This window comes from Seriola dumerili, unplaced genomic scaffold, assembly GCF_002260705.1.
Source record: "Seriola dumerili isolate Sdu_G_001 unplaced genomic scaffold, Sdu_1.0 BDQW01000073.1, whole genome shotgun sequence".
In the NCBI taxonomy this organism is placed as follows: domain Eukaryota; kingdom Metazoa; phylum Chordata; class Actinopteri; order Carangiformes; family Carangidae; genus Seriola; species Seriola dumerili.
The window spans coordinates 5,153,935-5,168,166 of NW_019174328.1; the positions used below are offsets into that span (position 1 = coordinate 5,153,935).

General features: G+C 41.2%; 2 protein-coding genes across 3 annotated transcripts in view; one reads left to right on the top strand and one right to left on the bottom strand.

Moving 5' to 3' along the window:
- Positions 1–14,232, bottom strand: part of macrod2 (MACRO domain containing 2) — a 401,391-nt gene that overhangs the window by 323,037 nt on the left and 64,122 nt on the right. The gene's annotated exons all lie outside the window — the stretch shown is intronic.
- Positions 6,312–11,260, top strand: flrt3 (fibronectin leucine rich transmembrane protein 3). The gene is made up of 2 exons (XM_022743687.1): positions 6,312–6,936; positions 7,991–11,260. The coding sequence occupies exon 2, from the start codon at positions 8,033–8,035 to the stop codon at positions 9,983–9,985; it is 1,953 nt and encodes a 650-aa protein (XP_022599408.1). The 5' UTR covers positions 6,312–6,936; positions 7,991–8,032; the 3' UTR covers positions 9,986–11,260.

Below are 14,232 nucleotides of genomic sequence, written 5' to 3' on the forward strand. Positions count from 1 at the left end.
TGCTGAAAATGACTCTGGTTCACTGTGACATCATCATCAAACATTCATTACCTGTTAAAGTTAAAAAAGACTGTCTGGTATGTGCTTCACACAAAGGAAAAGGCAAACTTTTTGTTAGAATTTTAGATCTATGAAAACCGTTTTGGTTTACAATTGTGAAACACTGGATTTCATTCTTCCTTTCAGAAAAGAAAAAACATTCTGTCTAGATGAAATAGAGCACCTGCAACAGAGATAACTGATAAATCACAACATGTGTAATGAAGCCCCTGATGCCAAAACCCAAATTATAAATTATTCTGACACATCTCAAACAAATATGCAAATGATAATTTAACAAAACCACATGCCGCCAAAAAGAAAACATTACAAGAAAAATGTTTTGTGTCGCTCTCTCTCACCAACATGCACAAACATACTGTACATTTCCACTTTTTTCCTCTCCCTGTTTTTCTGCCAGTGAGCATTGCTTCCCAAACAGTGACTGCTCACTCATCTTAAGTGCACACATCTGACAAGGATGTGAGTGCCTTTCTCCTTTCCTCCACTCCCCCTAGTGTATCCATTCAACACTGCAACTTTCCTGTGCATCTCCCAAACAGACAGACAGAGAGAGAGAGAGAGAGAGAGAGAGAGAGAGAGAGAGAGAGAGAGAGAGAGAGACCCCTCCTCCAGATGACATCAGTGCTCTATTGAAGCAAAGCTAGAGGCATACACAACTCCACATTTGTATTGAGATCTACCCGTGCACCTATGTCCTTCCACAGCCTACAGATTGTGTGTGTGTGAGGGGGGGTCACCAGCAAACATAGCAGTGCTGCTGCAGATAAACTCCAAATAGCTCTATAGCCAAGTGAGTGAGAGGCGCTTTTTTGGATCTGAATTTAAATCCTCATAGCCTGGATTGGATTATTATTTTTCCCCCGTTGTGAACCCCACTTTAAGAGGATACCTGTTACTTTCCTTTTTTTTTTTTGGTTGATTATAGAGGTAAGTGTGTTTTTGCTGGTACACTCCTGTTGGGAATGCATCCTTTTCATCTTTTTGGATCTTCTTTCTGGAATTTAAAGTCATGCGGAATCCTCGGGAGTTGCTTGTAATTAGTTACATTTTCCCTTTCTTTAATTTTTAATACTCGGCCCAGCCGAAAATTACTGGGTTTCTCTGAGGTGGTTGTTTCACAGGGTTAGTGACGCTTTAAGCGACAGTAACACAGAGACCGTGAGTGTACTTTCCTTTCAGATAACCAAATTCAGCTCTTCCCCGAGTTTATCTACGGCAAATCATTCTGCTCAGCCTGGCAGATAAAAATCAGACTTAAAGAGACTGCTCATCTGTCTCGTCATCTCAAGCCTCTCATGTCTTCAACTTGCTGCTTCGATCATCTGCTGCCTCCCTCTTTATTCTGCGTGTGTCTAACAGAGACCACAAACACCAGATCTGTTTTCCCTCTCCCGTTTTTCCACTCTGTCTGTAGAGATGAATCTCTTGTGGGCACACGCTAAATTTTCTTCTCGATCACATTTATACTCGGTACATGTCAAAACATGTGTTGAAGCACTCAGAGGGCAACAGGGAAAATCTAAAATCTTCTAATTCCTTGTTTCAGCTTTCGATATTCTTAAAGCAGTGGGAAAATAAACAGAGGCAAATACGCAAACTTGATAGGATTAGGGGACTGTGTGATTTAGTCTCGGTGTCGCAGCCTGAGAAGACACCCCGGCGTGCAGCTGAAATTGCAGCGCAGATCCCGCGGAGTTGGACATGAAGGGGCAGCTGGAGAAACTCCGCTAAATGCGTCTCCAGCGTCACTGTCTGCACGGCTCGAAACAGCTCCTATTCATGTCATACCACAATGAAATTTACTGTGTGCAACTGTAAGCTCGTCTGCCGATAATACGGACGTTCACCCTAAAAAACCATCAGCCGTCATATGTTGTGAGAGCTATGTGCTGCAGGGGCACAGTCATGAAGGTCCCCCAAAAAATGCACAAAATAAAATCCATGTAAGTTTCACACGCATCAGTTCGCACACAAGCAGCGGCTCATTTCACGCACACAACATGCTGTACGTTACATCAGCAACGCCTCAAAACAAATATCTGACATTTCTATGCAGTTACAGCTACTGTCGTATTAATAAGCGTTCAGAAATAAACGCGGTTTACAGTAAGATAATACCTTCTGCTCATATGGCCGACTGACAGCAGAACGTCCCCTCCAATGTAATCTATATGATGCGAATGAATCAAAGTCTTCTGTTCGTTTTGCCATACAAACCTGATATTTATCCCATTTGATCAATGCAATAGAGTGGGCGCTTGCAGTTCTCACGCAGAGTATTTAAGCTGTATGTGTTAGTGGCAACACCAGGCCAGGGACCGTTTTTAATCCAATTTAACGCAGCCTGTTATCTCCATGAAATGATAAGGTCACCCAGGCTTTAAATATTGACTGATATACACAAGCTACAGCCTGATTTCAGTAAATCACTAATAGTGGAAGCAAACCTGACTTCAGTTATCAGGCTTTGTAGTATAGCTCTTTGTTGTTCAGTATGTTTGACAGACAAAACATAAATAGCCGGTTAAACATGGCAGACATGAGGACAGACCCAATTGTCTTCACTGATGACTGCCTGAGGCAAAAGTCCCCAGTCAATTGCTTTCAGAGGGAATTCACATTGCAGATTAACAACTAACCAGGTCACTACAGAGAGAATCTTCTACTGGCAGAAACAGTGAAGCATAAAATATGAATGACATGTGAGGAAAAAGGCAATAATAAGACATTCATAACTACCAAGACACTTTTCAGATTCAACACTATACTTTGAGGAGGCCTTATTCACTTCTATTCATAATTTATTTGGCCATAAAACATTGTCTTTTTACCATCTATTCCAAGCAAACAGACAAACAGACAAATAATTTCAGACTGGTTACTGAAAGTAAAGGTGTAAACATGGCTGCAAAGCATAAACACTGCAGGAAAAACCTTTGCAAGTGATATGACTCAGGAAAAAACTGTAGTGCCTACCACCCCCATGTGGGGAAAAACCACTGCAGCTGCTACAGATCTCTCCTTTCAGGCCATTACAAAAGAGAGACCCCCGTCTGTCCCAGGCCTCTCTATGCTCTAAATGGGCCAGCAAATGTATCATCCGTTCAGCCCATCTAAAGACAGCGCCAGGAGGCCACATACCAAATCTGTGAAACTATGAGAGATTTTTGCCCATTTTCTATTTGCCTGAAACGTGTTCTGTGTCCCTGTGAAGTCAGATGTGACCATGAATGTTCCATTGTGTCTCAGCACCACAGCAGGCCGCTGCCCGATGTCCTGACATACAACTTACTAATATGTGAATGAATGGCAGACACAAGGTTTCACTGCATACAAAAATTTACAAAAACTCATCTCAGTTAAGAGCATAAAATCATGAAACAAAAAATCTAAATACAAGAAATTACAAAAAGACACTACTTCTTGCTTTCGTATCACATTAGCTATGTACACTTATATGGACGATCGTACAACCCAAAACATTTATGTTTTCAGGTCTTATTTGAGTGTTTGGTTAAACCCTAACCAAATTATTATGTGGCAGACAAAATACAGTTTTTCAGACCAAAATCTGAAAAAATAAAATACACAACTGTGTTGTGTGCAATCAATCACAATTCAAAACTATATTATGAATTTGAAGGAATAATCAACAGCAGATACAAACAGCATTGATTTCCCAATGGAGAACTCTACTGTGGTTCAAAATTAATTCAAGGCTCATGAATAATTTAACAGCCAGCCATTACTACTTCTACAGCTCTTTCCCCTAAATGCAGCCCATGTAATATTATTCTGTATTTACGGAACTAAAAGTCATTATAATCTGCAATACTTTTGACAGGCATGAAATTGTTTCTATTTGAGATTTTCCAAAGCCTCTCTTGTGCAGTGTATGACTAGGGGGCACAAAGTCTTAGGCTCTGTTATTGCTGACTAAATGTGCATTTATGCGTGTTGAGCTCACAATGGCTATCAGTGTCCAGCTTTGTGTGAGCCTCCCACACTCTTCACTGAAAGGTAACTAGCTGTACACACACACACAATTTTACCAGGATGCTCAATTTAACTTTGCCAGTTCAGATTAAATGAAGCAGAAGCCACTTTGACTGCTAAAGAAATCTCCTGTCTGGCCGGCGGAGCTTATTAGAACGATGGAGAAAGACATCCATCACTAAAAATGTTTAACTCAGCCCCCGCTGCTCTCAAAATGATTGTGTGCACATGAACATAGTATGTGTGTGTTGGTGGGTGTGCATGGGTATACATTATTAGTAGTAAATGCAATAGAAAAGTCTTGTAAAACCAACTGTGTAAAGTAGAGGAATTTTTAAATTGCCTGAATAAAACATTTTAATACCTAAACCCCCTCTGCTGAGGCTAAAAGGTCCACATGCTTGCCTTGTAGCAAACAATAGAGAGGGGCCACTCTCCTGAAATCCGATGAGCGTGGAAAAAGAAAAGGGGAAAAAAATAGCAAAGCATCTTAGCCGACTATGCTCCTCGTAAAGTACGCATTGTGCTTAGTTCGAAGCATACTTCTGATAAATCATCCACAATATAATATAACACACCGAGGCCTATCATACAATATGCGACAATTTTTTCTTTCTGACTTTATTTACAGCAGCGTTCATAAATGAATATTGTGTTGGCCAAAGACAGGCAAACTAACTGGAAATGTTGGACCATATCATGTATGGAGTGCAGCTAGTTCTTGCTTGGTTCTCTTGATAATATAATACAGAAATGCAGAGACAATTACCCCCTTTTATGTAATGTTAAGAATTCAAGGATTCAAATCAAGACTACATACTTAACAATATACAGAGGATGGAGAACTTTACAAAATGAGGTGAAAAGGGCTATTTAAAATTGAAATAGCTTGACTAAGTGCTGCATTAAAAGTTCATTCCAACAGACAGATAGCACATATCCCTCCATCATCCTGCCATTTTATAAAACTCCATTACTGAATTTCATCCTTTTTTCCCTTGTCAGACTCCTTTATTCCAGAAGTTGGTAGAGGTCACATCTGGTGCTTTTTCCCCAGACTCTAATCTACTACTAATGTAATACTGGACTGAGGGCCCGTGTTTAGATGGAACAGAAGGGAGGGGGGCGTTATTATTAGACAGCATCTCAGGAGTTGTAATCGAGTTACAAGCCTCTCAATTCCCTAATCTTCTCCTTGTCATGGACTACAACTGTTAAATGGCTGGGCCCTTTGTTCCTAATTTACCTTTCCATGTTTTACAGCACGCCATGGCTGCCAGCAGGTCACATGGATGGTTACATATAAGGACACAAAGCTATTGTGTTGTAGGAGGAAGCATAACATTTTCTTTGGCAAAGGAAATTCTATTTTTACAAACAGAAACAGCAGTCATAATGTAAAGAGAGGATGAGGTTGGGGTTAGGGGTCACAGAGAGAGGAGTTGGGAGTGGCAGATGTATGCAACACCCATCCTCTTCTCCATACGAAATTCAAATGGACCTCATTTGTCATGAGTGCTTTTTTTAACAATGTGAGTAATTCAGTAAGCACTGAGCGGATCTGTTTTTCCTCTCACGTGTGGAATCTGGACGAGCCTCATTTTTAAACTAGCACAGACTGCATTTTTTTTTATCACAGGACTAGTTCCCTTGTAAAACACCAAAAACTCCTTAGCAAGCATTGAACTGGACAGAGAAGGGCATAGGGGCTCCACCCTCAGCCATTGTGTCAGGGCCTAGATCACTGTTGTCTTTCGTATGCATAGACATTCTTTCTTGTATCACTATAGAAAAGAAATGTGGTCCGTTAAACTTACGAGCTGCAAAAGGTCAACGGGCTAAATCAGACACTAGAAGAAAGGGTATTCCAAAATAAGTATTCACAAAGTAATAGAGGTCTGAGTTAAGTAGAAAGCATTCCTAGATTTATAGATTTCCCCAGTATCAACATCAAGTTTCCTAATAAAACCAATCAGGGGTGCGCCGATTTAAAACAAAATAATGAAAAATGAAATTTCAACATTACGCCTGGTAATTACTTAAATATAAAATAAATGTCTTGTATTTATCTTGAGACACGACTCTCTGTTACCTGGTGGTTGATTTTGTAATAACTGAATGTGGGCACTAAATATATTTGTCTCTGCTTATTTTTCAGAACACAATCCCAGGTGTGTAGAGGGCGCAGTATGAGTCAAGCTGCAGATGCGTGAAGGAGGCTGGGCCCAGAAGGATAAGCGCCTTGCCCCGTTTTGCCCCTTAGAGGAGAAGAGAACACTGGTTATCTGCTTCACGAAAAGGGACCAAAGCCCTGGATTAATGTGTATACAGGCTCGACAAGGGAGCAGAGGATTCTGGGTTACCTGTAGACCTGGAGTACACAAGTGAACAGGCCTGGATTGAGCCTGTGGCACAGGGGATTGGCATGGCTCAGACCAGCTTTGTGTCAACTCATCATGCCTGTCGGGCCTGATTGCAGAAAGGAGCCCTTGCTAAATCTCACCCCATCCTCACACGGATCACTATACAACATCCAAAAAAATCTAATTTGCGGTTATGGCTGTTGAGCTTGACAATTTCAACACCCATTAGGATTTTTAATATTACCTGAGAGGGCATGCTTTGTCAGTGAGAGGGGATGCTTCTTCTACAAGCTTATCTGCCATGGTAAAGGCATTGAAAGCATGAGCCTCTGACAACACAGAGGAGGTCATCGTCCAAACAAGGATCAGCTCAGCAAACACTGACCAGGTCAGGATATCACTAGAAACCCCTTGGACAAACTTTTTCTTTCAGAAAGGATAAGAGCAAATTCAAGAGGAAATCTTGATTGGATTTTTGGTGGCTGGAAAGGATTTACCACATCGTATAAATCAGGTATGACAAATACGGATGGCTTTGCTTCTTTCCACTCCGCTGACCAGACCACAATTTCTAATGAGACGTGCAGGAAGAGGTCATGGCAGGAATGCATAATTAAAGCAATAAATCAGTATTAGCCTAATTAAAAGGGAACTACACACTGATAGTGAAGAAAGAGACAGACAACCAGTTGGCACCTTCTGCTTCTCACCAGAGTTTTGTTCATTTTAAGGCCATCTGCTGTAAGTTTATGAATTGTGAAATTCAATACATAGTTAATTGAAATTATTCATTAAAAACATTTAAAGTACATTTTCAAATGTTTTAACACACCACAATTACAGCAAATATCAATGGCAGTGCTATGCATGAATGAATAGATGAGGATCACAAATTTTATCTCATAGCCTCAGAAAAATGACTCCCAAAAACATGTCCTTCTTGGATCTTTATGCAAAAGACTTTTTATCAAACCTCTTCTGTGAGCAGAGATATTTCTTCACTACCTTGTAAGAAGCCAGTTAAACCCCAGAATGTGAATGGCAAAAAGCATGGGTAATGATCCAGGAGGTCTTAAGAGCATGTCAGTTCCACAACAGTTCATCGACAAAGCCTGACTGTGTTCACCCTCGTCGTCTGTAGCTATGAATGGCAGCCTTGAGATACAGAAACGTGTAAAACAACCAGGGAATGTTATAACATTTCATACGTCAGGGCCAAAAAGCACAATATTCAATTTAAAGATTTCAGAAGTTGGAAAATTTCTTATCAAAAAGAGGAAAACAAAAAAGGCACTCCTTTTGTAATGCTAATCGTAGAAAATCTATAAACTGGTAGATAATGTAAAGCTATCTTTGAAGCAAGCAGTTTATCTTAAAAAAAAAAAAAAAACTATTGTCTGGTAATCCAAATGATCAGTTCATATCAATGTAATGGGAGGAATTCCAACTGAATTCTTTCAGGAGTTATTGCAGGCAGCATTTCAAACACCCAGCAATTATGAGAACAGGAATTTGGCTCCCCTTTAAAGGCCTTGTGCATTAAATGTACCCTTCTGTCTTCTCCCCAGGGGCTCTTGAGTGATTAGACTGCCAGACTACACAGTTTCAAGATGGTGTGTCAATGCAAGGACTTTATCCTCTTCCTCATCAGGGTCGGGCTGTTGCTTGGTCTTGCTAACCCCCTGGTGACCTCCGCCTCATGTCCCTCAGCTTGCCGCTGTGATGGGACCTTCATCTACTGTAATGACCGTGGCCTGACTTCCATCCCTACTGGTATACCCCTGGATGCTACAGTGCTCTTTCTGCAAAACAATCGCATTAAGAGTTCAGGTATTCCTGCAGAGCTCCGCAGGCTCACATTTGTGGAGAAGATCTACCTTTACTGCAACAATCTGGATGAGTTCCCCACTAACCTTCCTCTTGGGCTAAAAGAGCTCCACCTTCAAGAGAACAACATTCGGATGATTACCCATGCCTCTTTAGCTCAAATTCCCTACATTGAGGAGCTGCATCTTGATGATAACTCTGTATCAGCAGTCAGCATAGAGGAGGGGGCCTTCAGGGACAGTAATCACCTCAGACTGCTTTTTCTCTCCAGAAACCACCTAAGTACCATCCCTTCAGGCCTACCCATGAGCATTGAGGAGCTGCGCTTTGATGACAACCGCATCTCCTCCATCTCAGAGCAGTCACTGCAAGATCTCATCAACCTAAAGCGACTAATCCTGGATGGTAACCTGCTCAACAACCGTGGGATTGGGGAGATGGCTTTCATCAACCTGATCAACTTGACTGAGCTCTCACTAGTGAGAAACTCCCTGACATCGCCGCCAGCCAACTTGCCAGGCACGAGTTTGGAGAAGCTGCAGCTACAAGAAAATCACATTAATCGGGTCCCACCTGGGGCGTTTGCCTTCCTACGGCAGTTGTATCGCCTGGACCTGTCTGGTAACAACCTGAGCAGCCTCCCACAGGGTGTATTTGAAGATCTGGACAATCTTACACAGCTCCTGCTACGCAACAACCCCTGGCAATGCACTTGCAGGATGAAATGGGTGCGTGACTGGTTGCGGTCGTTGCCGTCTAAGGTGAATGTGCGTGGCTTCATGTGCCAGGGTCCTGATAAGGTCAAAGGCATGGCAATTAAAGACCTAACTACAGACATGTTTGACTGCACAGACTCAGAACTCATCCCCACACTTGAGACAAGCACAGTCTCCAACACTTTACACCCCTCACAGCCCCAGTGGCCCTTGTTTGTGACTAAAAGGCCCGTAGTAAAAGGGCCTGACATTGGTAAAAATTACCATAGCACTACCACCTCTTCAGGCAGAAAGATTATCACCATCAGCGTGAAGTCAAGTAGCACAGATACAATACACATATCATGGAGGGTGTCACAACCCATGACTGCCCTACGGCTTAGCTGGCTAAAGCTGGGACACAGCCCTGCCTTTGGCTCCATCACTGAAACCATTGTGCAAGGGGAGAGGACGGAGTACCTGCTCACTGCTCTGGAGCCAGAATCTTCCTATAGGATATGCATGGTTCCCATGGAGACCAGCAACCTTTACCTTTCAGACGAGACCCCAGTTTGCATAGAGACAGAGACTGGTTCTCATAAATCATACAACCCAACTACAACTTTAAACAGAGAGCAGGAGAAAGAGCCTTACAAAAATTCTAGTCTGCCTTTGGCTGCTATAATTGGAGGGGCTGTGGCTCTTTTGGCAATAATCATATTGGCACTGGTGTGCTGGTATGTCCACAGGAACGGGTCACTTTTTTCCAGGAACTGCACCTACAACAAAGGCCGTCGGAGAAAGGATGACTATGCTGAGGCCGGCACTAAAAAAGACAACTCCATCCTAGAAATACGAGAGACTTCTTTTCAAATGATACCTATAAATCACCTGCCTGTGTCCAAGGAGGAGTTTGTGATACACACGATTTTCCCACCTAATGGCCTGAGTTTATACAAAAGTCCACATAGCGAGAACAGTATTAACAACAGGAGCTACAGAGACAGTGGAATACCAGATTCAGACCATTCCCATTCATGATATTTCGCATGGACATTCGTGATGAGTGCGTTACTTAAACAGAGTGGCAAGACTTTCACAAAACACTGGATCTATAAGACTAAGGAAGCAATGTTCTGTACATTTGCCATATAATTTATATTTAAGGACATTTTATGAAGACGGAGAACGTTCCAGTTGCAGACCATCACTGAATCATCAGTGGGTATTGTAACTAACTGCAATTCTATATTTTAGGGATTTGTAGTAATTTGTACTGTATTTCCTTTGCTTAAGGTTATCGACCAACTAAAAGAAACTCTGTGTTCTACTGAGATATGATGACTTGTCAACTGTGAAAGTGGGTTTTCATTGCTGTGTTGAACAATCAGACTTTAGAAAACCTTGTAGTATAAGCACAGGTCATTCTTTTAACTTTGTGGCTGTCTGAAAAACAAAAAGGCAAAAAAATGACATGACATAAACTAAGGCACAGTTGACTAATTTGCAAAGCAGGCATGTTGCCCTCTAAAAGAATGAGCAGTCAGTAGCTGTCTCCACATACTACAGACCAAGTATTCACCTGGTATTGAGTTCAAATAACTAAAGATGAGGTGCCATGCTTTATTTCTCTGCTTTGTTCAGTGTGTGATTTTTTTCTGTTTGCAAGGAGACACACAGCAAAGAGGCCCAAGCAGGGTTCCAGTGTTTCTGATAGGACCGTAGGCCACAGCACAGGGCAGATAAAGCACACCGACCTTAAGGAGTTCTCTGCTCCTCAAAACAAGTAGACTGGAAAGGCTGACACAGAGGACCCCCCACTATTTCTATTTGTACAAGCCAACAAAGGCCAAATGACAATGGCGGCATTCTTTAGTACCATGTACCATACGTCATTCTAGTCACCAGGCCAAAAAGACGAGACATGTTGGCTTTCATTAGAATTACCACCAGACCAGTAACTCCTTGTTAATGAGTATTATTTTGTATTATTTTTCAAATGAACACACTTTTATGTTGCCACAATTTGAAGTTAACTGTTCTTTACAATTGAAAACCAAAGTGCATTGTATGCCCTTTGGCCAGTCTTGTATGTGCCTTGATCCAATGCTTATTGTATTTAGCTTTTTAAGAAACCAGTGACTTTTTTTCATACACACTTGAATATGAAAAATATTGGTCATATTACAGAATAAAAGTGGACAAAAATAGCTTTGCTCTTTCTTACCCCACCCATAACAATACCTCTATTGTTCTGTTCAATTACTATTATCCCATCATGCTTTGCTGTGATTGCTCAATTTAGTTTTTGCTACTCAAGAGAATTCTATCTTTGTACAAATGTGAACTGCCGTGGAGTAAAAGAAAAGGCTGCTGGCGACGTGTTTTATTCACTCATATCTCAAATTACTGTCTAGCATCTAAAAATGCTTGAAGATGAAAACATAACCTACTGCATATTTATCCTTAACAAAGATCTGAACTCTGAGGCCGTAGCACATAGCCTTAAAACCACAACTCCCCTTTCAAGACACAGTGAACTCTTTAACAATAACTCAGATACTGATCTTGAAACCCAGTTTTCCACTCCATGAGCAGTCTGCAGAGCAACATCTGCTTGAGGCTGCTGTTGTTCTTTCGTGCGGTGAAGCCATGTGTGACTTATCCGATTGGCCAGAGAGAGAAATATCACAGTAGCGTAGAAATAGGGCTGTGGAGAGATTGGACTCTAGGGTTTGATGAACCTCCCAGGCACCAGGGCAACAGAAAACTAATGATGAGCCACCATATGGAGGGTGGTACAGGCAGACCCTGCTGGGGATGCCCGTCCCTGCAGAGGGCAGAGTATATATACACTGCTCTGGGCTCCAGGCGGCACACTTAATGACATGGTTGCAGTTCACTCAGGCAAGGGCCCACGAAAAGGTACACATGCAAAAGTAGTAAAATAGCCTGTTACCCCATTTTACAAATGCATCCAACAGAATATCAAATAAAAGCTAACATAAACTTAATGCATTTCAGATTATACTCTCTAGACTCTAGCATTGACCATACTCCTACACAAAAGCACATAAAAGTATTCAGCATGGATCACAAAAAGTATCGCATACCCACTTTCACACACCCACAACCTCTTAACACAGTGAAAGCTTTAATTACAGTAAGGGGAGCCGCTAAAAGCTGCACAAGTGATCCAAACCTTAAGTATACACTAACCCTGCCCCAAACACTAAATATATATCACATTAACTTGGAATTAAAGTAAACAGAGGGTCTACTTTTAGAATACTGAAAAGTGATAGTTTCCATATGAACACTGTCAACAGTTTTTTGTTTTTTTTTGTTTTTTATTCTTTGACTGTTCAGCCTTAATCTTATTTGATTAAAGAATCTTGAGGGGAAAAAAGGAAATTACATGATAAAATTTTTAAATGTCTGAGGAGGATGCTTTGCTTACTTCAGCGCAATAAAATAAAAATTACAGAGATAATATTTATCACACTTTCTATGGTGGCCTTCTACAGAAACATAAAGGAAACTAAATAATGTGCTACTATTCGTTTTAGGTAAATTAAACAAAACAAAAGCCTGTTTCGGTTCTCTTAATGATATTGTAAACCTAGCTGAAAATGTGTAAGCAGAGATCTCCGCTAGTTTCATAGTGTAAGCTTCTAGCTGATGAATGAGGTCACTCTACAAATGGTGAGAGATGGATAAGTGCTCCATTTCTTGAGCACAACGTCCATATGTCCAGCAATAGCAAGAACTTCTGAAATGTTTCAAGTGTTATTTTTGATATATACTGTATCAATTAGATCACTTTAATTTCTTAAAATAAGACAACATTTTTTTATGTGTCATTAGTGGCCTTCAGGATAAAGTAAATTACTCACATGGGATTGTAGTAATTGAAGTATGCTGACCACTCTAAAGCTCTGAGAATAAGCAAGCTGCTCTCACACATTCTCTCACCTGTTTGATAAATTATAGTTTAGCCAAATGCTGAAAGGAGCATGCTATTGTTGTGACTTTCACTGAGAGTAATACATTAAACAGAGCAGCTTTGTGCATTTTGGCTGACCCATGTATGAGGCAAAATTGATGAACCAGACTGCTGACGACCCTGTGTGACCTCACTTATCACTCATGACCCTTGACCCATCAGTCCCTTTACACAATTCCTTAATCACTCTTATGTTCTCACTGGGGTCAGACAAGTCTTTAAACAACCCAAGATGCTACAAGCATTTGTCTCCTGTGTGACACACACAGAACCTAATTATGTTTGTCTTTTATGTAACCCACAGATTAAAACTAATGGGGGCAGCTGCACTGTCTGCCCCAGGCTGCTGTTATTCCTATTGTAATGTACTGGTCAGGCAGCCAGTCACATTTGCATTCCTATAGATGCTCATATCAAAGCACTCCTGGATGACCTCACTGTGGCCAGTAGCTGGGCACAGTTCTTCTCCGTCAGCACCATTAGAAAAAAAAAAAGCACAGGCCATGTGACCCTATGACTGATTAGAGGTCAGTGAAGTCAGGTCATACTCAGTTCAAAGATCTCAAGAGATGAAAAACGGATGCATATCAACACCTGCAAAATATAGCCATCAGAGACTCTGATAGGCAACCTGTCCATCATAAGGATGCTCTGCTCAGGAGAAACCCCCTGGCATTCATTACAGAGCATTATTCGAGGGAACGGCAGAAATTATGGGGAAAAACACTTTGAAGAAAAGGTCAGATGTTTAGCTAATGGCTTAATTGCCTTCGGAACCACACAAAAGGCTCACAGCATAAGGTTAAGCCAATGAGTTGATACAGAGAGGACCAATTTGAGTTTTTCTCTTTGCGATTTTCAGGTGATATGGTTTATCAACTTGAATAGGGATGCTAGGCAAGGGTGCAATTAGTCATAATGTACAGTCAAAGGGAAATTGTCTTACAAAAAAATAATTATATTGAACATTTTGTTCTAAAAAGTGTTTAACACAGAATAAAAGCCCATTCTTTTCAAACTCTTGTAAAAAAAAAGTTTGCTTCATCAACACATAGACTAGTATGCCAAAAACAACCACACATTCAAAACATTAATAAAAGGGGAGCTTGCTGTTCCCTCTCCCTCACATCCTGTTGCACACGGCTTGTACATCAAACAGACCCATGATTTAATGGCTTTGAAATGCTGAGCAGAGCAGTGCTGAGGTCAGACGCCAAACCAAGGCTCAGGGCCTCACACAAAGTCTGCAGGTTTGCCAGTATGTAAAATTTGTATTTACTGT